Genomic DNA, 24,333 nt, shown 5'->3' on the forward strand with positions numbered 1-24,333 from the left:
GTGCCTGTTTTAGCCTAAAATTAGCATCCACAACCCCTTTTTCCTGACCTGTAACCTTAATTGTAAAAAAGAAAAAAGAACACCTACAGTATGTCAAATTCTAGATTTGGTGCTTTGTATCTTCCTGGAGAGTAGGTATGGTATTATTACCATTCTTTAGATGAAGTTTGAAGGCGTCAGGAGGCTTGACCAAAGACTAACCAGCCAACTGGGGCTTGGGGAGAGCCATTTTGAAATCCGACAGGCCTGCCACACCTCTTCTGGTCAGGGTCTAATCCAGAGCCGGATTTAAACAGCGCAGAGGGCCGTGAAGTGGGACAAATTGCGGGTTTCCCTCCGCCAGCACTGCTGCCTCGGACATTCGGCCTGCAGGAGCAGCCGCCCCATGGTCAAGGTCCTGCCCGGGAAGAGCAGCCGCTCCGCTAGGCCCGGCGACCCACGTGCTGCAGGGCCCACGTTCTTCCCACCTTCCAAACCCCGCGCCGCCGGGGCCCTGGGCACTGTCAACTCACTACCACGCCCTCCTTTGCTCTGGAGGCGTTAACTTACCGGGCCGGCCCGTTTCAGTCCCTGCCGGCTTTCCAAGGCGCAAAACGTGTGCACTGAGCTTGCCCCTGAGGGCACCTGAGAACTGGGTTAAAACCTCGGTGTTTACTGCCCACCACGCCCCGCTCTCCCTTGGTGGCTCGCGAAGGGCGGCCCGCGGCAGCGCTCCAAGTGCGGTCGCCAGGGACGCCGCAGCCCCAACGCCGGCTTTCCACCCCCGGATCGCTCGTCCAGGGGGCCAGGGGGTGGGGCGGAGGAGGGGTGCAGAAGCGAGCCGGGGCGCACACCCGCGGGCCCCACGCCCCAGGCCGCCTCGCGCATCCCTCGGCTCGGGCCTCCGCGGGGGAGGGGGAAGGCGAGGCACTGCAGCCGCCGCAGGCGGGGCTCGGGCTGCGGACCCCCCGGGCCGCTGCGGCTCCTCCCGCCGCCCCACCTACTGCCCCAGGCTGCCCGCGCGGCCCGCCCCCGGCCACCGCGTCGCCCGCAGGTGCAGCCGCGGCGTAGGTGCGCGGGGATGATCTCACTCGCGCGCTCGGCGCCAGGAGGAGGAGGAGCGGGAGCCGACCCAACTTCCGGGTAGTGCCGCCGCACGCCATCGGCATCTTGCTTTTGGTCCCCCTCCCCCCGCTGCACCCCTCGCCTCTCCCTCCTTTCCTTTATTCCCGGCCCCACCTGCCAAAATGAACAGCTCGGACGAGGAGAAGCAGCTGCAGCTCATCACCAGTCTGAAGGAGCAAGGTAGGCGGGCGCGCGGCCGCCAGGTGCGGGCCGCCGCGGCCCGTGGGCGGGGACGGCTCTCCCGCGCTGGGTTTGGGCTGCGGCTGGCGGGCGGGCGGGGGCGGGGGCATGTCGCGGCCGCCGAGCTCACCCCGCAGTCCCGTCCCCGGTGTGGGAGCGTCCTCCGCGCCCTGCGCGCCTCGGAGAGCCAGGGGCCGCGGGTAACGTGCGGGTGCCGGGGACGTGGGGCCCGGCAGTGCGGGGAGCGCTCCCCGCAGGTTGCTTGAGCTGGCGATCGCGGGCTGGGGGAAGGGACCGAGATTTGGGGCGGACGAGGGCCCAGGGTACCCCGTCACACGCGGGAGAAGCGGGTGCACCAGATGTCTCGGGAGGAGGCGATTTGGGCAGCCCCGCCGGCCCTGCTTGCCAGCCGCGGCCCCACCCTTGGACAGTGGCGCCGGGAGGCCTGCCGCGCAGCTTCGCAGCCTTCCCTGCTTTTCAGTCCGCTTGGGTCTAGTTCCTCTTTCCGTCCCCAGCCAGATTCCAGGCCGTGATGTGTTTTATCACTTAACCATTTTTAACAGTCTGTTAGTCAGTGAGCCAACACCCGATTTGGCTCTGGCCTGCAGGACTGCCAGGCCGTGTCCTTGCATTTCCACGCTGCCAGGTAACTGGAGATTACCTCCTCTTAAAGAACTGTTCTGATCAATCATTTTCATCTCTTACTGCACTTCTCAACAAAGCCAAATTAGCGATCAAATGTGAGTTCGACACTCTTTCCATTTAAAATTACTGTTATTATCCTGGCCAAGGGTGGCCTGAGAATATGGGTCAAGAGAGAGGGGAACTGCACCGAATTAGGAAATAAAAATGTGTAGGAACATGTGCTTTTCTGAATCACTTGGTGACATGGCCACAGAGTGGAAGAGGTCCTGCTCTGTGGCTAATCCTGCTGTTCTCTTGCTCTTTCACTTCTGTTGGCTCAACTTGTCAACTCGGTGACCTTGAAGAATCTCTTCCCTTCCATGGGTCTTGTGGTTATCATGCCTTACCTGACTAAAGACGGGCTGAACCAGATGATTTTATAAGGTCCTGTCCGGTACTATGACCTGTTGCTCCTGGAAACCACAAATACCATTTGCTGGGGTGTGTGGACTTCTCTGGAGTTGACACTCCTGGAAACAAATCTCAGCACGATTGTTTACCAGTCCTGTTACCTTGGGGAAATTATTACCTCACTGAAATGGACAGAGCACATTTCTTTGTGGTATCTAGCATTTAGAAAGTGTTGGATAAATGTTAATGGCTTTTGCCTTCCCAGTACCTTCAACTCCCTTCCTAAACTAGACTATCCACGGTATTGGAATTTTAGCGGATATATTTCCTTGATTATGGGCATATCAAAGGCAGTAGAACAGACTTTGAAATTTGTGTTTCTTAAAAGGTGCACTTTTTTAAAGTATTGAGTCTGGTTACACAAGTGTTGGGATTTTTTCAGCCCATCTCAAAACCAGGGCATTTATTTGTCATTGGATCATAGACTGTGATAACAGTTGACTTATTTCAAGAGCATTTGATTGCTGTTTGACCCATGGGACTAACCCAGAAGCTAGGGATTTGAGGTGGAAAGACAGGCAACTAGGTGTTTGGGCTCTCAGTATGATAATTAATTTTGTAAGCTGATGGTGTATATGACTTATTTTTTATACTACCTGTTAACATTGAAAGTAATTCCACCACTCCTGTTAAATGTGGACAAGAAGAACCAATATTGATGAACACTTTATTTTTCCTTTTTCAACACTGACTAAAACATATTCATTTATTCTTTTAACAAATACTTAGCCAGATATCTACCATACATGAACCCCATGTGGTAGGCACTAGGGGTGGAGATAGTAAACCAGACAGACAGTATGTGCTCCCCCCAAGTTTATTGTCTAGTAGACAGTCATGAATCAGATAGTCACACAGATGTGTACAATTACCAATTTTTTTTTTTTTTTTTTTTTTAGGCTAGATTCTTAGAAAGGTAATTGTTGGATCACAGGGCCAGTAGCCATAAAGTTTTGCCAGGCGTCGCCAAAGTGCCCCCCAAAATGGCTGTACCAGTCCACATTCCCCTCACAGTGCCCATTTTCCCCCACACTTGTCAATGTTGACCAACAGCAGTCTTTACTAATTTTGGCGGTCTGACAAGTTTCTTAATTTTTGCCAGTCCGATGAACAAAAATAGTACCTTTAGAAAAATGGTATTACCTGGTTCTCATGAGGTTTGAAATCTTTCTGTGTGTTTATTGGCCATGAGGTTTCCTCATCTCATTTCTTCCTTAGTGAATTTTCAGTCAAAACTTGGAACCCATTCCCCAGGAGGGTGTTCAGAGAGAAGATTCCTATCTACTCTGAATGGCAGAGCTGACAGCAGCCTTCCCTAATGTGAAGCCTTCAGTGGTGTGGTGAATAAGGTTGCTTTTGACAAAAGTTGTGAAATGTAATGACGGAGTCTGTCATAATATGAACAATCTCTAATTTATACTTACCATTCCCTAAGCTCTATGTCTTATAAATCACACCCACATCTGAATTACTTCAAAACATTGTATGTTCCCTTCTCGTGAATGGTATAATTAGCTATATTATGTCTTTCTAGAAAGTTATATTATGTCCCTTTAAAAAAATTAGCCAGTGTGTGATTGCTTATGTTCAAGCAGATGTTGAGGTAATGAGGTAATTCTCTTTTTGTCCTTTTCGGAGCTTTATTTTATTGGACTGATTGATGTCTTTAATGCACTGACAAATGGCAACTTGGGGTACTATTTCCGATGCATATTTCCTAGCTACTAAAGTGGACATTTCCCTTACAAAACATCATACAATTTGCTCCCCCTCCAGAATGCTGCTGGGAAATGATCGACTTAGCTCAGCATTTGTTTAAGGTACATAATTTTCTTTGTAATGTATTCATTGCACATGCATTGAATATTCATAGCCAGGCACTGTGCTAGGCATCAGAGATAGAGTGATGAATAAAACCTTGTCCCTGCTGGTGGGGAGTTCCTAGTCTAGAGATGGTGGTAGGCATGTAAATTCCAGGAAGAGTGTCTAGGAGGCCTAGTTTGGGTCATGGGTTTAAGTCCTTTGGACCAGGAAGGGCAGGGCACCTTGATTGGCAGCTCCCACAAAGACCAATGGATTGGAATAGTTGTGCAAAAAAGCATGGCGCACCACTACCAGAAGAGGGGACGCAGGCTGGGCAGACACAGACAACAGCTGTCCACTGAACTGGTCAGTGTAGTCATAGCCTGTCATTTGGAACTTGGTGAGGAAGTTTTGAAGGCAGTGATTGCCACCCAACAGTGAGGATGCTATCACATGAGACCAGAGCTACAACCACCACACTGAAGACACTATCCTATGGTGAGATGATGGGTTTTGAAGCAAGGTAACCTCCTTTTATCTTTAGAGTTGGTTATCATTTTCCCCAAGACTATAGAGATAGTGCTTGAGGTTCATTTGGAAGTTTAGCCAGGCTTATTCTTAGAGCGGAGTTAGTAATTAAAGAGGCTCCCAGTGTTCCCTTGACGGCGAGGCCAGAAAGTAGCTAGAGCATTATTTTGACAAAGGGGGCCAAATGATTGGCCACCTTGGTGACCTTATCAGTCAGGAAAAGCTGAAGCATTGTCAGTCTTGGATACATACAAAGTCAGTCAGTAGAAAGCAGTTTGGGATTAAATGGTTGCCATGGTGTCAAGTGCAAACTTGGCTTTACATCGTTATTTTTCCAAGTGTGGTTCGGGGGCCATCCATCTCTGAAAAACCGGGGTACGTATGCACTTTCTTACCTATTATTTATAAAAAGAAGCCTCGTAAATATATCTTTCTTCATCTGGGTATATTTTTGTAAAATCGACATTTGCAGTGTTTTGCTTTTACAACGAAGTATACTGTAGGTTGAGAAAAGTGTACAAACTGTGAATGAACATCTCAAGGAATTATTGAAAAAAATGTTTCTAACAACACTTGAATCAGAACATCTCCAGAAACCCCTTCATAACCCCTCTAATCACGATCGCCTGCCTTTCCCCAATATCTGTGTCACCAAGGTTTTGCCAGTTTCTGAAAGATAAGTAAATGGAATCGTGCGGGATGCAGTATTTGTTTCTGTCTTCTTTCACTCATGATGTGTGAGATTTATCAGCACTGTTGTGTGTAGTTGTAGTTGATTTATTTGCATTGCTGAACAGTATTCCATTGTATGAATACGCCAAAAAATGTTTTTAAGCGAATATACTGTAGACTAGAAGTCAGCTGACTTTTCCTGTAAATGGCCAGATAGTATTTTAGGCTTTGTGGGACACTTGGTGTTTGTTGCAAACCAACATACTGATTAAAAATGCAACTTCCTCCTAAAGATTGTGAGCTCCTGCCCAAGAGACACCAACCGGGCAACCCTCCATGAGATGGACCCTCAGCATGGGCTGATGAACTACATCTGATAGTCAGAATTTCCTGATTCATCTAACACTTCCATTGGCTAGATAAATCTGACTTTTTTAAATTAAATTTAAAAATAAACGTATGCTCATAGGAAAACAAGCATAGGAAGTGAAAAGTACAATGAACTGTTCCCTCATTTCTTAATCTTTATTTCATTATACTCTCTTAGGGAGTCTTTTTAGACATTTTTTCCCCTAATTGTTCCTACTCCCCATGAAATTTTTTTTTAAAGATTTTATTTAGTTATTTGACAGAGAGCAAGCACAAGCAGGGGGAGTGGCAGAGGGAGAGGGAGAAGCAGGCTTCCCCATGAAATTTTAATATCACGGATATACCGTATATCCCTTTATATACTGTGATCCTTTGGAGGTTGCAAACCATTATAATACCTGAGATTGTATTCCTCTTTGAGGCATTGTCACCCACTGATAATGCGTGCTCTAACCCCCTTTCCATTGCTCAGAGTTACACTTTTTGTTGTATTTCCTTTAGAAAATTGACTTTTTGTTGTATTTCCTTTAGAAAATTGTGCACTTGTATGTACATATGTAGTTATCACTGAATATATATTACAGAATTCATATCAGTACATATAGAATTAAATCTTTAAAAATTGATTGGTTAGGGGCACTTGGGTGGCTCAGTCAGTTAAGCGTCTGACTTTGCTCAGGTCATGATCTCAGGTCCTGCAATCAAGCCCCACATCACGCTTCCCACTTAGAGGGGAGTCTCCTTGTCCCTCTGCCTCTCCCCCCTGCTCATGCTCACATACTCTCTCAGATAAATAAATAAATAAATAAAATCTTTAAAAAACTTGGTTGGATAGTGTTCTACTCTACAGTTTTCCCACAATGTAGTTAATGTCCTCTGGATGGACACCTCTGTGTTTCTATGTCTTTGCTATTAAAAATAATGCTTTGGGCAATAGATAACAGTTGGAGACGTCAGTATGAATTCATGTTTTGCTTAGATACAGGTGATTACATACAGAAATATTTATAGATACATGTATGTCTATGTAGTGAGAAACTCTCATAGCCAGGAGGTGTCTAAGGAGACCTGACAACTAAATGTAGCATGGTACCTGCGTGGAATCCTGGAAGGAAAACGGAACATTAGGGAAAAACTAAGGAGATATGAATAAAGTGTGGACCTTAGTTCATAATAATGTGTCAGTATTGGTCCATTGATTGTAATAAACGCACCATACTAATATAAGATGTTAATAATAGAAGAAACTGGGTGCAGGGCTTATGGGAACCGTCTGTATTATCCTTGCAATTTTGCTATAAATTTAAAGTTTGTAAAATTAAAGTTTATTAAAATAAAAATGTTGCTTACATGCTTGTACACGTTTATCTGAAAGTGCAGCTGTGGGAAAAATTCTCAAAAGTGGATCCAGAAAGCGGGAATATTCTAAACTTGGTCAGGCTGTAGATTTTATTCTCTTAGACAACTAGGTTTTGGTTTAAAACATAGAAGGAGCATGGCTTTTGTTGTTGTCTGTCTACCATGCTGGTAAAAATTAGATATTAAAATGAGTTCTGAAATTTTTTTTATGTCCACAGAACAGTAATGTATTAGGATCCTTTCAGTTACTTGATTCTATCTCAAATCCTCTGTAGCACAAATCAGAGTATGATTCTGTTACGTGTGTGTGTGTGTGTGTGTGTGTGTGTGTGTGTGTATACGTTTGTTTTAAATAAGACTTTTGGGGCACAGTTTTAGGTTTACAGAAGAACTGAGCAGAAAGTACAGAGAATTTCCACATAGCCCCTCATCTTCCCCCACTCTCTGTTTTCTCTATTATTATCACTTTGAGTTAGTGTGGTGCATTCCTTAGAATTGATGAGGCATACTGATACATTATTATTAATTAAGTCCATAGTTTACATTGGGGCTCATTCTTTGTGTTATATACATCCTATGGATTTTGACAGATGTATGACTCGTACCCACCATTACATTACCATACAGAATAATTTCACTGCTCCAAAAATTCCCTCTGCTCTACTTGTTCATTGCTCCCTCCTTACCTCTGAACTCCTGGCAGCATCACTCATCTTTTTACTGGCTCTGTAGTTTTGCTTTTTTCACAGTGTCATAGAGTTGGAATTACTCGGTATGTAGCATTTTTATATTGACTTCTTTCACTTAGCAATATGCACGTATGGGTCCCCCATGTCTTTTTGTGGCTTGATAGTGCATTTATTTCTTTGTATCACTGAAGAATACTCAGTATCATGTATGTACCACATTTTGTTTATCCATTCACCTGTTGATGAACATGATGGTTGCCTCCAGGTTTTGGCAATGGTGCATAACGCTGCTATAAACATCCATGGGGGGTAAGGTATGGGGGAGAGGAAGCCTCCCATGGTCCTGTGATGTGATCTCTGTCTCTTGGTGAGCCTGTGCCCCTGGGCTGTGACTTTCATCTGTGCTTCTCTGTTTTGGTGTTTCCTGCTTAGTTGAGACAGGAAGGCTAGAGGGGCCTTGGAGTTGGCTATTACCTTCTGCCAAGTCTGTCAGGCTCTAGAGAAATAATTTCTCCCGAGGGCCGGCCTTGCAACGAAGAACAGAAGCTCTGGGCATATTTCAGCATGGCTCCTCACCCCCTTCCCCTGCCTGAAGCAGTAGGGAAATTTCTTCTGATACTTCCTCTGAGGCTGTGGTAGCGCTCCTGGAGATAAAACTCCCTAAAGGTTGGGACCCTCCTAAGACTGGCCCACCCATTGGAGTTTTTAACTCTCAAACTTGTTAGAACTGAGCCTTCAGCAATTCGCCATCGACAGTTTAGATTTCCCTCTCTTGGCGCTGGTTGCCGAGTGGGTTCCACACCTTGCCTTCTGCTTCAGGAAGTCATTATTGTCTGTATCTTGCTTGTCTCTCTAATTCTGGAATAGCAGTTTGCCCTGTGACCTCAGTTCTCTGGTGGATCGAAGAAGAATTGTTGATTTTCAGTTTGTTCCACTTTTCTGTTGTTAGGAGGACAGGAGTGGTGACAGAAAAGCTCCATGCCCGACTGGAAACCAGACTTATACAATTTTATCAACATGCTCCATTTCCTTCCTTTCTGTGGGTTAATTTGAAGTCATTCCTATAGTTCGTTGGGAGTACTTCTTAAGCATCATTAATTCATTAGCACCGAACTGTGTGTTCTACCAAGTAATGTGTAAATTTCAGGTTTGCCATCATTTCTTTTCAGATGTGAAATCTGTCATCTTTGTTTTTTGATCACGTTTTCCAGTAGTGTTTTTTTTTTTCTGGCTTTTCTAATGCTTTAATTAACAAGGGAGGTATAAATGACTTCTCTTTCTGCTCTGGCTCTAAAAGAGGACCCATTGTCATATGTGCAGAAGGGAATAATGTCCTAATTGAACATTATCTCTTATGACTCATGTCCTCGTTCCCCATTAGTAAGAGGTGTTTCAAGGCTACATGAGTCTCAAAGATGCAGACTTAATGGATGAGAATCTACATTAGAAGATCTTATGAGGCAGTGTTTTTCTGGTTATATTTGATGGCTATTTAAAGCTTCACTTTTATTAAGTATCTTGTAACACGTGATGTAAGAGACCCTTTTAATATGGGGAGGACAGTACATGCTCTTTCATGATTTGTTCATGGGAAGACCTAGATCCATTCTTCCTTCTTCCTTAATTTAACACACATTTATCCAGTGCCTGCTATACGTCAAGCATTGTGCTACATGTTGGTAGCTGTATGTATAAAGACATAGTCCTCACCCTAGAGGATTGTTTCTGGTCCAGTGTTTTAGCACACTGCTCACAGTAATGCCCAGTAATGTTTTTTTACACGAATGACTTTGGAAATCAGTAGACTGGTCCTGCCTCCAATATTTCTTACTGTGGAATTTGACTTCTCTATGTATTTGTATCTTCATTTTTAAAATGGGGTTGTTGATATTTGGCTTAATTGCTCCACATCACAGATTTATATGAATCAGCCATTCAGTCAACATAGGTACCAACTCTGCTTCGTATTCTGCCGGGTATAAGATCTATAGCAGTGAATCAGATGGGAGAGAAGACGAGAAAACAGACTTGTGCTCAGGTAGTTTATAATGTTACACGTTGATGCTCTAGTAGAGATAGATGAACAGGGTACTCTGGTAGTATATTAGAAATATAAATGTTGATTTTTGCCTTAGGTATGTGGGGAAGGTTTCTTACAGGAAATGACAGTTGAATTGCATTGTCAAGGAGGAGGTAGGGAAGATGGGGAGGTGAAGGGAAAAATGTTTATAAAGGCACCTGGGTGTGAACGGTCTTAGAGGTATGATGGACTGAGTGATGGTCTCTAAGGCTGAATGGCAGGGGTGGGGATGGGTGTCCCAGGTTGTGAAGTAACATCTCGGTGGGCTACCAGAATGATGTAACCAGGCTGCCTTATTACTGTGCTAACCATCTCTTTTGTGAAGAGTGAACTTGGGATGGAGGGAGGCTAGAGGCTACATGAGAGGACTTTACCATTATTGAAGATTAGAATTAGGGCAGACATACTGTAGAGGAAGGGCAGACTGGGGAGACGTTCTAAGAGATGGGAGCAGTTTGATAGTTCTTTGGAAGGTGGGAGAAAGAGGGGAATCAAGGATGATCCTGAGGTACTAGCTTGAGGACCAGGTTGGTGATGACCCCAGAAGGACATCATGCATATGGGAAGGAGGAGGTTTGGGTGGAAAGGAGTTTGATGAGTTCACTTTCTAACATGTTGAGTTTGAGGTGCTTGGAGGCTGGCTGGATAGAGATGTGCAGAATAGTACTGCCTAGCAGAACTTCCCGCGGTGATGGAAATGTTCTTTGTCCGCTGTCTGCTCCGGGAGTCCCTAGCCACACGTAGCTGTGGAACACTGGAAGTACGGCTAGTGCAACTGAAGAACGAAATTTTAAATTTTCTTTAATTTTAATTAATTTACATGTAAGTTAGCTACCTGTAGCTAGCGCCTCCGTATTCGACAGTGCAGGTCTAGAAGGTATTAGTTGGGAAGTACTGATGTGGTGCTTATCCTTGGGATAGGGCGATTAACCTGCTCAGGACTGAGAGGTGTCCAAGGGCACTGGGCTCTCTTCTTCTTTAGTCTGTAACTGGGAAAGTCCCGGGCAAACCGTGATGGTGACTCATCCCAGCCAGAGGTGTTATTGCCTGTGTTGATGAACTTTAAGTGCCATGCTTCTGAAACGACCAAGTCTACTCATCTGATTTCTGGGCTGACTATGTCATGATTTGCAGCTTGGAAAGAAAGCTCCCTTTCTTGGCATTAGGGAGTTGGAAAATGGAAAACCAGCATGATTCTTGAAACACGTGCTCTGCCTGATATTCTCCTTGTTTTCTCCACATCTCCCTTTTTCTTCCATTCTGTACCCTTACGGAGTGATTCCCCTCCCTGGCTGCACATTAGAATCGCCTGGGGTGTTCACTTCTCAAACAAATATGGTGCCCAAGGTCCACCCTAGACTAGTTAAATTAGAATCTTGGGGTGGGGTGGGCTGCGAGGGGGCTAGACATCTGTATAATTTAAAAGCTCCCCAGGTGATTCCGATGTGCAGCCAGGATTGAAAAGTACAGCTCCCAGATATGCTTCCACTTCCTTGCTGTTTTTTTTTTTTTTTTAAACTACAACACACTACAACTGATTGTTGGCCCTCTTTCTCCTTTTATTTGGGTAGCAGTAGTAGGGTTTCGGAGATTTTCTGCTCTACCAGCTTTCAGGCCATGTACTGAGGGCATTAGGGAGCAGCCTGATCTCTTACCATGCACACAAGATCTGATGTACTTTGCTGTATCAGTAACAACAAGCATGGCTAACATGTATTGAACACATAACATACCTAAGCACTCTTACACCTTACATGTTAGCTTACTCTTAATCACCATACCATGTGAAAGACGTATAATTTTCGTCCTTATTTTCCAGAGGAGGAATCTGTGATTTAGAGAGGTTAACCAACTACACCAAAGTCCCTTGGTTGCACTTTTTAATTACTGTGCGATGTGACCTTACCGTACATTGAAATCCTCTGTACCTGAAACCCAGGAGATGAAGTCTTCCCAAGCCGTGGGTATCTTTCATGTGGTAGAGCGTTGGTCCAGTTCATCTTTACTTTTGCATTGGTTACTTCAAGATTTGGAGGATCTGTATCATCCAATCACTTGAGTTGTGTGACTCACTTAAAAAATTTCCAAACTCTGAGCCACTTCTGAAACAAGAAGAAGGCTTTCTCTGTGACCCTTTAGCATTGCCAAAAAAGAAGTAGCTGAATACTATAGGTCACTTCAGTTTTTGCCAGTTTTCCTGAGGATGGGGTTACATGTTTATTCACTATGGTGTGTGTGTGTGTGTGTGTGTGTGTGTGTGTGTGTGTGTGTGTGTGTGTGTAAATCTTGTTTAGGACAGCGAGTTTGGTTTTCTAACTTCAGTGAAAAAAATATGAATATATGTTTTTCTTTCCATTTATGCCCTGTTCCCCAGGTGCTACATTCCCACTGGGAATTCTGCCCATACTTTTCCTCTCCGTTCCCTTTACCTGGCTTTATTTTTTTAAGTTGCACAGAGTCACAAGAAAGCACACTGTCTGTGGTTTCCATTAAGGCATGATAGGTGAAGGGTTCTTAATTAATGCTTTTCATGAAGACCCTATAGTTCAGAGTCTGCAATGTTTCATCTGGATTTTATTGGCAATATAATGGAAGAATAGTATCGGTATTTTTAAAAAGCTTCAAAGGTGTTATCTAATGTTTTAAATAGAAAAACATTTTCTTAATGTCAATATGAGATCGTGGTTTTATAAGCCTTTATTGTTTGTTCGTCTGTAAAATAGGTCATCAAGAATAGAGTGGTAAGTCAATCTTGATTTTTCAACTTCATCTACAGATACTTTTATTTTTTTATTTTTATTTTTTTTACTTTTAAATGTCAAGTAAACTAAAGTCTCTCAGTAAAATATATATTTATTTTTTGAAAGAATATTAGATATAGTAATAAGACTTAGGACCATGACCATAGACTACCCAGTGCATAAGTGTATATTTTTAGAATCTCTTAGTTTTGTTTCTTTCTGTTAAAAAAGGAGGGGGTCATTTTATTGATTTTTTTTTTTTCATAACCAAGGACAATTGGCTTTATACCCATTGATTGGGCTTTGTGTGGTGGTGGCTGATGAGGAGCTGGTGTGCATAAGACTTCATCGTGTGGTCACTCAAATGTTTTCTGTTGAAAATATAATTATTTTTAAAAAGGCTCTATCTTTACCTGTATACATTCAGCTATTTTATTGGCTGTCTCATTTTCAAGAATTCTTTTTGGGTGTGGCTTCAATAAAATTGTCCATTAACTCTTATTTAGATGGTCAGAGAGTGCCAGTAAAACCTATGGGCATTGGTGGTGTAATCCCATAAATATTTGTTCATTTGGTTGGATTTAAAGGTTGTGGTTCTACAATCACCGTAGCTATTCTAAATCCTTTGGATCACTGTTGGAGGACACAAATGATATACTTCACCATGTGCATTGTTTGTTTTTGGGTTTTTCTCTGTTCCAGTGGTTAGAATCCTACACTTCTAGAATTAATAACCAGATTATCTGGGATGTTCTTGAAGCCACTGGTTTTAGATTCTTTTTTTCTATCATCTAGTTATTGATGGAAATAGGAAACTCTATTTGTCTTTTCTTTTTTTAAGAAAAAAACTGAGCTTTTTGTAGATAAATCCCAATTACGTTTTTTTATAGGTACAAGTATAAAAATCCAATCTAATAATGGCCTGGCTCTATGGTGCCAGTCAAGGTGCTGGTCTGGGAGTAGGCCCACCTTACACATTCTGCTCCATTCTTAATGCTGGATCATGCTCTTTCTTCCCATCATATGCTGTAAACATCATATTCTCAACGGTGAGGCTATCTAAGAGTGGTGCTTTGGCTAAGAGATGAATGTGGGTGTTCAGGCTACACTTTCTGGCAATAGAGGGTTTTAAATAATAAGTTGCTGTTTTTTCACATAGTTGGAAATATTTCCAGACAGTTCACATATTTTTCCAACTTAGTGAAATGAATCTGGCTGGTATCCGGTCGTGGCTTGGTGGTGGATGATCTTGCAATGCCTGAAAGTAGTTGTTCTTAGCTGAATGCTCATAGTGTAAACTTTTTGCTCTGTGGATAAAGCAGATGTGTGACACTGAACTGAATGTGTAAGCTGACATTATTTTCTGGAGGCTGATTTAAAAATAAACCTCTGGTTATAGCACCACAGACTAACGGTGCTAGAAGGAACGTCAGGGAGCATCCACCTGTCTCCTTTCACGGGACCCAAGTGCTGAGCACCAAGGAGAAGTGACTTGTCATAGGTCACTTATGGCTCTGAGGTCTTTCTGTGACCCAGGGAGAATTGGAAATTTGGCTTGGTGGTCTCTTTTTCTTTCTTACTCTTAAAAGCAGAAGCCCTTCTTCTGTGGCCTCTTTTCTACCCCACCACCAACATACCAAAGGGACAATAGAGATGAGTAGTTGGATTCTGGGTTTTCCTACAGTAAACTTTTGATGGTGTTATAACGTTGCTTTCCTTTTTTTTTTTTCTTTTAGCCATAGGCGAATATGAAGACCTCAGAGCAGAGAACCAGAAAACAAAGGAGAAGGTTTGTACTTTACGCTTTCTTTCCTTTCTTACATGTGTGAAAGCCTGGACGGCATGGTGCATTGTTCTGCCACCAATTTCAGTTAAATGCGAATGAGAGTTTTTTTCTTTTTTCTTTTCTCCTCCATGTGTGGTTCAAGCTAATATCAACTCCAGGCTCCAGATGGTAAAGAATAGCAGGAATGCCACAGTAGGCACTGCTCTGGGAGATTAACTACTCAGCTAAATGTGCAGCAAGGCACCAGGCCAAGCAACTCAGGCCCCCAAGAATTGTACTTTTTCCCTGACAACCAGATTTGGGATTCTAGTGATGGAATTGAAGGGAAGACACTTATCTTTGGGGCTTAAGACAGAGTAGATTTTGGAGAGAACTCTTTGCCATTAGTCATTGGTGTCTAGCCCATCTTCTTTCATAAACCTTTTTTATGTTCACATCCTCTTAAGTATATGAATAATATACTGGAGGTTGGAAAATCACCCACTATGAAGATGGTAACGCCTGGTGCATGTTTTCAGGGGCCCTGGCAGTTTTATTTTTAAACTGAAATCATTGAATTCTACTTACCTTTTTAAACTACTTACCTTTTTGTCTCTGCACATGTCCATCTAAGATTTGTGAATATTTGTTTATGTATCTTCCCCCCCCCTGCAAATTCAGGGAGGGGCAGAAGGGGTTCTAAGTTAAAAAAAGAAGAGAGTGCTGAATTGAACTGAAAAGTAGGAGACAGAGAGAGAGAGAGCAGAGCTGTCCATTATTGCTTTTAGATAGAAACAAAATTTGTGTTTAGAAATTACCTTGATAGACTAAATATTTCAAAACGTAATGTCCATGGTGGGAAATTAATAAAATATGTCCTTTGTAGTTATTGAAGCAGATGGTCATCATGGCTATAAATTATGAGACCTTGTATTTAAAATTTGAGAGTAAGATCTATAATGAAAATGGGCAGTGAGCCGAATATTTGTAAAACCTTTGGCATATTTGAGGCTATTTATTGGGTTCTTGAACATCATATTTAAGTTTTTCACTCATATTAATTGGCTGCCTATATTAGCTGTAACATGGTTGGTGATATTAATGGTATGAACTCTAGTTATATAAAAATGGATTTTGAGACTATTATTTTTCACCCAGTTTTTTAAACATTTTTTATTGTTATGTTAATCACCATACATTACATCATTAGTTCTTGCTGTAGTGTTCCATGATTCATTGTTTGTGCATAACACCCAGTGCTCCACACAGAATGTGCCCTCTTTAATACCCATCACCAGGCTAAGCCATCCCCCCTCCCCCCTCCCCTCTAGAACCCTCAGTTTCTTTTTCAGAGTCCATCATCTCTCATGGTTCCTCTCCCCCTCCGACTTACTCCCCTTCATTCTTCCCCTCCTGCTATCTTCTTCTTTTTCTTTTTTCTTAACATATGTTGCATTATTTGTTTCAGAGGTACAGGTCTGTGATTCAACAGTCTTGCACAATTCACAGCGCTCACCATAGCACATACCCTCCCCAATGTCTATCACCCAGCCACCCCATCCCTCCCACCCTCCACCACTCCAGCAACCCTCAGTTTGTTTCCTGAGATTAAGAATTCCTCATATCAGTGAGGTCATATGATACATGTCTTTCTCTGATTGACTTATTTCACTCAGCATAACACCCTCCACTTCCATCCACGTCGTTGCAAATGGCAAGATCTCATTCCTTTTGATGGCTGCATAATATTCCATTGTGTATATATACCACCTCCTCTTTACCCATTCATCTGTCGATGGACATCTTGGCTCTTTCCACAGTTTGGCTATTGTGAACACTGCTGCTATAAACATTGGGGTGCACGTACCCCTTCAGATCCCTACATTTGTATCTTTGGGGTTAATACCCAGTAGTGCAATTGCTGGATCGTATGGTAGCCCTATTTTCAACTGTTTGAGGAACCTCCATACTGTTTTCCAGAGTGGTTGCACCAGCTTGCATTCCCACCGACAGTGTAGGAGGGTTCCCCTTTCTCCACATCCTCGCCAACATCTGTCGTTTCCTGACTTGTTAATTTTAGCCATTCTGACTCGTGTGAGGTGGTATCTCACTGAGGTTTTGATTTGGATTTCCCTGATGCCGAGCGATGTTGAGCACTTTTTCATGTGTCTGTTGGCCATTTGGACGTCTTCTTTGGAAAAATGTCTGTTCATGTCTTCTGCCCATTTCTTGATTGGATTATTTGTTCTTTGGGTGTTGAGTTTGATAAGTTCTTTATAGATTTTGGATACTAGCCCTTTATCTGATATGTCATTTGCAAATATTTTCTCCCATTCTGTCGGTTGTCTTTTGGTTTTGTGGACTGTTTCTTTTGCTGTGCAAAAGCTTTTTATCTTGATGAAATTCCAATAGTTCATTTTTGCCCTTGCTTCCCTTGCCTTTGGCGATGTTTCTAGGAAGAACTTGCTGCGGCTGAGGTTGAAGAGGTTGCTACCTGTGTTCTCCTTTAGGATTTGGATGGACTCCTGTCTCACATTTAGGTCTTTCAACCATTTGGAGTCCATTTTTGTGTGTGGTGTAAGGAAATGGTCCAGTTTCATTCTTCTGCATGTGGCTGTCCAATTTTCCCAACACATTTGTTGAAGAGACTGTCTTTTCTCCAGTGGACATTCTTTCCTGCTTTGTCAGAGATTAGTTGACCATAGAGTTGAGGGTCCATTTCTGGGCTCTCTATTCTGTTCCATTGATCTATGTGTCTGTTTTTGTGCCAGTACCATACTGTCTTGATGATGACAGCTTTGTAATAGAGCTGGAAGTCTGGAATTGTGATGCCGCCAGCTTTGCTTTTCTTTTTCAATATTCCTCTGGCTATTCGGGTTCTCTTCTGGTTCCATACAAATTTTAGGATTATTTGTTCCATTTCTTTGAAAAAAGTATTTTGATGGGGATTGCATTGAATGTGTAGATTGCTCTAGGAAGCATTGACATCTTCACAATGTTTGTTCTTCCAATCCATGAGCATGGAACGTTTTTCCATTTCTTTGTGTCTTCTTCAATTTCTTTCATGAGTATTTTATAGTTTTCTGAGTACAGATCCTTTGCCTCTTTGGTTAAATTTATTCCTAGGTATCTTATGGTTTTGGGTGCAATTGTAATGGGATCGACTCCTTGATTTGTCTCTCTTCTGTCTTGTTGTTGGTGTATAGGAATGCCACTGATTTCTGTGCATTGATTTTCTATCCTGCCACTTTACTGAATTCCTGTATGAGTTCTAGCAGTTTTGCGGTGGAGTCTTTTGGGTTTTCCACATACAGTATCATATCATCTGCAAAGAGTGAGAGTTTGACTTCCTCTTTGCCAATTTGGATGCCTTTGATTTCTTTTGGTTGTCTGATTGCTGTGGCTAGGACTTCTAATACCTAATTTAGTTTCAAAGCATTGTGGTCTGAAAATATGCAGGGAATAATCCCAATCTTTTGGTACCAGTTGAGACCTGATTTGTGACCTAGGATGTGATCGATTCTGGAGAATGTTCCATGGGCACTAGAGAAGAATGTGTATTCTGTTGCTTTGGGATGGAATGTTCTGAATATGTCTGTGAAGTCCATTTGGTCCAGTGTGTCATTTAAAGTCTTTATGTCCTTGTTGATCTTTTGCTTAGATGATCTGTTCATTTCACTCAGGGGGGTGTTAAAGGCCCCCCCCCCATTATTGTATTGTTGTCAATGTGTTCCTTCGCTTTTGTTATTAATTGCCTTATATAATTGGCTGCTCCCATGTTAGGGGCATAGATATTTACAATTGTTAGATCTTCTTGTTGGATAGACCCTTTAAGTAGGATATAGTTTCCTTCCTCATCTCTTATTACAGTCCTTGTTTTAAAATCTAATTTGTCTGATACAAGGATTGCCACCCCAGCTTTCTTTTGGTGTCCATTAGCATGGTAAATGGTTTTCCACCCCCTCACTTTCAATGTGGGGGTGTCTTTGGGTCTAAAATGAGTCTCTTGCAGACAGCATATCGATGGGTCTTGTTTTTTAAACCAATCTGATAGCCTGTGTCTTTTGATTGGGGCATTTAGCCCATTTACATTCAGGGTAACTATTGAAAGATATGAATTTAGTGCCATTGTATTGCCTGGAAGGTGACTGTTACCGTATATTGTCTGTGTTCCTTTCTGGTCTATGCTGCTTTTAGGCTCTTTCTTTGCTTAGAGGACCCCTTTCAGTATTTCTTGTAGGGCTGGTTTCGTGTTTGCAAATTCATTTAGTTTTTGTTTGTCCTGGAAGCTTTTTATCTCATTCTATTTTCAATGAGAGCCTAGCTGGATATAGTCTTCTTGGCTGCATATTTTTCTCGTTTAGTGCTCTGAAGATATCATGCAGTCCTTTCTGGCCTGCCAGGTCTCTGTGGATAGGTCTGTTGCCAATCTAATATTTCTACCATTGTAGGTTACAGATCTCGTCTCCCGAGCTGCTTTCAGTATTTTCTCTTTGTCTCTGAGACTCTTAAGTTTTACTATTAGATGTCGGGGTGTTGGCCTATTTTTATTGATTTTGAGGTGGGTTCTCTGTGCCTCCTGGATTTTGATGCCTGTTTCCTTCCCCACGTTAGGGAAGTTCTCTGCTATAATTTGCTCCAGTATACCTTCTGCCCCTCTCTCTCTTTCTTCTTCTTCTGGGATCCCAGTTACTCTAATGTTGTTTCATCTTATGGTATCGCTTATCTCTGGAATTCTGCCCTCGTGATCCTGTAGTTGTTTCTCTCTCTTTTTCTCAGCCTCTTTATTTTCCATCATTTGGTCTTCTATATCGCTGATTCTCTCTTCTGCCTCATTTATCCTACCAGTTAGTTCCCCCATTTTTGGTTGCACCTCATTAATAGCCTTTTTGATTTTGACTTGGTTAGATTTTAGTTCTTTTATTTCTCCAGAAAGGGATTCTCTAATAACTTCCATGCTTTTTTCAAGCCCAGCTAGTTTCTTTAAAGTCATGATTCTGAACTCTAGGTCCGACATCATACTAATGTCCATATTGAGTAGGTCCCTGGCAGACGGTACTACCTCTTGTTCTTTTTGCTGAGGTGATTTTTTTCGTTTTATCATTTTGTCCAGAGGAGAATAGATGAATGAGAGAACAAAATGCTAACAGGATAACAACGTCCCCAGCAAATATACTCTATACAAATCAGAAAAGACCTGAAACCAGGGGAAAAGAAAGGGAAAGAAAGAGAAAAGAAAGAAAAAGAAAAAAAAAAGAAAAAGATAAAAACAAAAACAGAACAATACAAAAAAGAAAACCAGAATGTGATCAAATATGATCAGGCTAGTGCATAGATCAGTGCCACACACTAGATTTGGGGCGTATTTTGGTCTGTTAGAAAAAAGTGCCTCCTAAAATTTTAGAGGAAGAAAGACTTATATATGGTTGATACAATGAAGGGATGGAAGATGACTGTAAAGTTCAAAATTATAGAAGATTTTATAAAAGGAATTGATAAGAAGTTGTTTGAAAAAAGAAAGAAGATTTAAAAAAGAAAAAAAGGAGAGAATGTGATCAGGCAGGAGACTAGAACAAAGCCATACACTAGTGATTTAGGGTATATTTTGATCTTTTAGAAGAAACTGTATCTCAAAATTTTAAAGAGAGAACAACTTATATATATATGCCAAAAATAAGGGTAAGTACTATGAAGGGATAAAATTTGACTCTAAAAATGAAAAATAAAAAATGTTTTTTTAAAAAAAGGGATTCATAAGATGGTTGAAAAAGGGAAAACGAAAAATTAAAAAAACAGTTAAAAAAATTAACTTTGAAAAACTAATGAATCATGGTAAAAAAAAGCCATGAATTCTATGTGCAGTATTCCCCTAGCGCTGGAGTTCTCCCGTTCTCCTTGATCGGTAAACTTGGTCTTGGCTTGCTGGCTGGTCGTGCTGATCTGGGGGCGGGGCCTGTTGCCGTGGTTCCCAAATGTCTTTGCCGGAGGCGGAATTGCCCCGCCCTTGTCGGTCCGGGCTAAGCAAGCTGCTGGGTTTTGCTCTCAGGAGCTTTTGTTCTGTGCAAGCTCTGGTACAGCTTTGGAGGACCAGGGTGAAAATGGTGGCCTCCCAATCTCCACTTGGAGGAGCTGAGAACTCGGGGCCCCGCTCCTCAGTGCGCCCCCAGAGAAAAGCAGTCACTCCCGCCTCCCCGGTCTCCGGCCGCACTCTGTGCTCGCCCGGCCTGTGACCGAGCGTTTCTGTCTCTGGCACCCGACCCCGTGTAGAGTCTCCAAACCCAGCAGATCCCTCCGCACCGCTCCTCCCCGGGGGGAGGAAGGGGAGTCTCCCCGGATCTGCCACTCATTGGGTCCCTGCTGGAGGAGCAGTGGCCCGACTGTCACACTGATCACAGTTTATGGCAACCCCGAGCTGAGAGCCCGTGCCTCGGCTCTGTTTCTGCAACTGGCTTCCCTGCTCTGATACCCTGGAGCTCTGCCTAACTCAGGCACCCCCGGTCTTTCTGTGACCCCGAGGGTCCTGGGACCACACTGTCTCATGAGGTTTCCACCCCTAGCTTAGGCACTGGAGTGACACCTCTCCGCGGAGCCAACTTCTAAAAATTCCGATTTTGTGCTCCGCGGCTCTAGCACTTGCCAGAAGCGGCCGTCGGAGGCCCCTCCCCTGCCATCTCTCCTCCTGAATATCGCCTCGGATTCACTTCTCCGCACGTCCTACCTTCCAGAAAGTGGTCACTTCTCTGTTCAGAGAGTTGTTGCTACTCTCCTCTTCGATCTCCTGCTGAGTTTGTAGGTGTTCAGAATGGTTTGATTCCTATTCAGCTGAATTCCTGAGACCAGACAAAATCCAGGTCTCCTACTCCTCCGCCATCTTGGTCCGCCCCCACAAACAGACTTTTTTCACCCAGTTTTAAGGCTCCTTTGCTCATTTGCAAATAAATCCTTGATGTTCTGTGAAATCTTTCAGTTTCTTCTCTTCTTTCCATCAGGTGATTTAGGGAATGGTAAGTAGGTGGGGATGATGAAGATCTCTGTGATAAAAAGTGGTTGGTACATGCATCTCTAATGTGGTAAGAAAGTCCCAGAAAAATAGTTTGACAAGATTCCTAATTCTAACACAGTAATGACCCCAAATCATAGATGTCCTGAGGATGCCAACAAGCGGGGAGTTTGGGATTAGATCCTGGTTCCCTGATGCCCCATAACCTCAGAGTGGACCCAGTGGGGGATGCTCAGGCCAGTTAGCTTGAACCTCTTTGCCCAGATGCACAACCATCTTCCAGCTCTAGGAAAGAGAGCCAAGAAGATACCAGTTGAGTCTTTTCTGTAGGTGTCCTGGCCTAGGAGGAAAGAGCGAGACAAGTTGGAAGGGTTAATTCAGGAGAACTCTTTGACTTAACCGAGAAGGAGAAGATAGAAGGGGAGAAAGCAAACAAGTGTCTTCATGTGATGAAGGAAGGATATAGAAGAATATGAGAAACATGAGAGGCAGAAGAGTAAATTTTTTTTTCTTTCTTCCCTCCTCTAATTCTTCCTTACGTATAGACCTCACATTGCCCTAAAAATAGTGCACAGCGAACAGAACCTCGGGGCTTCACAGAGTCATGTTTGTTCTATAAACATCTGTTGCTGGTGGTGTTGATGGTTATTAAACTGAGAGCCACTTTCTGCAGTGAGGTTCTTAAGTGAACCATCTGTTACACAAGTGGAATTATAGGTAAAATGCATTTGGCAAAAGGAGGACTATAAATTACTTTTGCCCATTAACTATTTACATGTTTCTCTACATGGAATATGGCCTAATACTTCTGTAACATCTGTATGCATTACTGACCTTCTTCTATGCTAATTCTTTAAAAATAACTGTTAACAGAAATGGGGAGAAAAGAAATGAATTCAGTATGGAATGCTGTGGTTGGGTAAAACAAAATAGAGTGGTGTTAAGTTCACTGCATTCTGTTTATCTTCTGTTAAAGGACTAACAGGCTTACTATTGCAGATTTTTTCCCAAAAAAGGGGGCGGCTATATTACAAAGGATGGAAGTATATAATAAAAGCCTTTTATACAGCATAGAATGAGTAAAAGCAGCTTTAGTTCTGGAGGTAGTAAACGGAGAACACTATTTTCTCTGGCAAAGCACTTCCTTGTGCCTGGCCAAGTGAGCTTTGTCCAGGCCATATCTGCAAATATACATGGCCATCCTTCCCTTGTAGCCCGAAACCAGAGTTTAAAATTAGTCAGGATCTAAAGTGAATCTAAAGTAGAGGTCGTTTTGCCATAGTTAATTTGATCTGGGGGAATTTTGCATGAGTGGAAGGGACCAGAATAAATTCACTGCACGTTCTCTCTCCCTTCTACACGTCCACATTAAGTCTATCTTTGTTGCTAGATGATGAACCTGATCAATAAGAAGAGACAAAGGGTTTGATTTCTCTGGATAAGAGCTTTTGATGCTCTGTTTGGAATCTCCTCTGGTGAGACAAGTGGTAGGACATGAGTTTATGCTTAAGGGGCTGTGTTTATTATTAAGAAGCTACCATGGGTCACATACACTCACTTATGTTCCTCTTCTGATGCTCCAGATAGCCCCGTGTCGGCTCTAGTGCACAGAGAACAGAACCTCGGGGCTTCACAGAGTCGAGATTCATACACGGGTCTTCTGACCACAGATGTTCTTTTTGAAGCTGGTAAACTCATGGGAGCTGATTGACTTTTTCCACCAAGGTCTTGGTGTTATTCTTCGTTCTTTGTTGTTAGCTCATGAATTTTCCATAGCAGATTATCAGACTCAGGACTTGTCTTGACCATCTGTAGGTTTGTACTTAAAAACCGAAACTTAAATATGAAATCAGTCTGATGTCAGAAACATCACGTGTGTGAGTGCATGCGCATGCAGATTCTAATATACGTGTGCCAGGGGGAGGAGTAGACTTGGAAGGGTGGGCCAATGTGTCAATGATCTTTTCCTTTGCAGTTATCCCTATTTAAGAAAAATGTAATGTTGATCATTTTCTGGTTTTTCTCATTGTCTTTGAGGATGGAATCAAAGTCTGTTTGAATTTATAAGGAAAGCTTTTTTGAAGGGAAGACCATTTGCTGAATGCCTTTTGAGTACTGGAGTACAAAGAAAAATTGATGAAGGTCCCACTCTTGAGTAAAACCACTCTAATGAGGGACATAGGCACGTGGACAAATGATAAATTATACTATTGTAAGTGAATGTCTGGGGTTTGGAGGTGGGATGGGAAAGGGACAAAAAGCTAATGATCCTACCCTAGACCATGTGACAAAGTCTTATTAGCTGTTAATGCTTGGCTTAAATGTCCCTTATTTTTTTTTTTAAGTCTTCTCCAACTTTTTCTCAAGCAGAATTGTTTACTTCTTTGTCATAAAACATCTGTGTATTTCTTATTTACTTATCACCTTTTATCAACCAAAATTATTATCAAAATATTATATAGGGTACGAGTAAATTGTATGGGGTTGGATTATAATGTAAAACGTTCAGTTTTTTTTTTTTTTAATGTCAGGGTAAGTGGAGATTATGGAAAGGGTGCTACTTTTTGTTATTTTTTGCCTAGTTCCTAAGTGACATTATCAGCAGTATGTTAAAAAATAAGAAAGCCTATCACATGAAAGTCAACAAGACTTTCAAATCTGTTTTTTGAGGTATGGAAAAATAGAAGACTGTATATTTTGGAATCAACCAAATAAAATGTGATTGCTTGTGAAGCAGTCCCCATATTCATACGTTAGTCATGCTCCTACAATTGAAGGGCATTCCCCTTATGACTCACTCAGGGTCTTTGTCATAATTGTTTGGGGCTTTTTCCTGTATGGGGGGCAAAGCCTCACTGAGCTTTTAAGGGAATAGCTTTCACATTTCTCAGGGTGGCTGGGGTGTGTGTGGAGTGTGCGTAAAAAGAAGGGAATGTGTATAATAGAAG

General features: G+C 42.5%; 1 protein-coding gene across 1 annotated transcript in view; it reads left to right on the forward strand.

Annotated features, from left to right (window-relative positions):
• The first annotated feature begins 1,096 nt into the window (after positions 1-1,096).
• SHTN1 (shootin 1) overlaps positions 1,097-24,333 on the forward strand; it is a 102,513-nt gene continuing 79,276 nt past the window's right edge. Inside the window, exons 1-2 of the mRNA XM_028121747.2 lie at positions 1,097-1,284; positions 14,357-14,409. Coding sequence (XP_027977548.1) covers positions 1,227-1,284; positions 14,357-14,409 — 111 coding nt within the window. The 5' untranslated portion in view covers positions 1,097-1,226. The remainder of the gene's footprint in view (positions 1,285-14,356; positions 14,410-24,333) is intronic.

Source organism: Eumetopias jubatus, unplaced genomic scaffold (genome assembly GCF_037043125.1).
Source record: "Eumetopias jubatus isolate StellerSeaLion01/CBP00866 unplaced genomic scaffold, mEumJub1_p1.0 scaffold_17, whole genome shotgun sequence".
Lineage (NCBI taxonomy): Eukaryota > Metazoa > Chordata > Mammalia > Carnivora > Otariidae > Eumetopias > Eumetopias jubatus.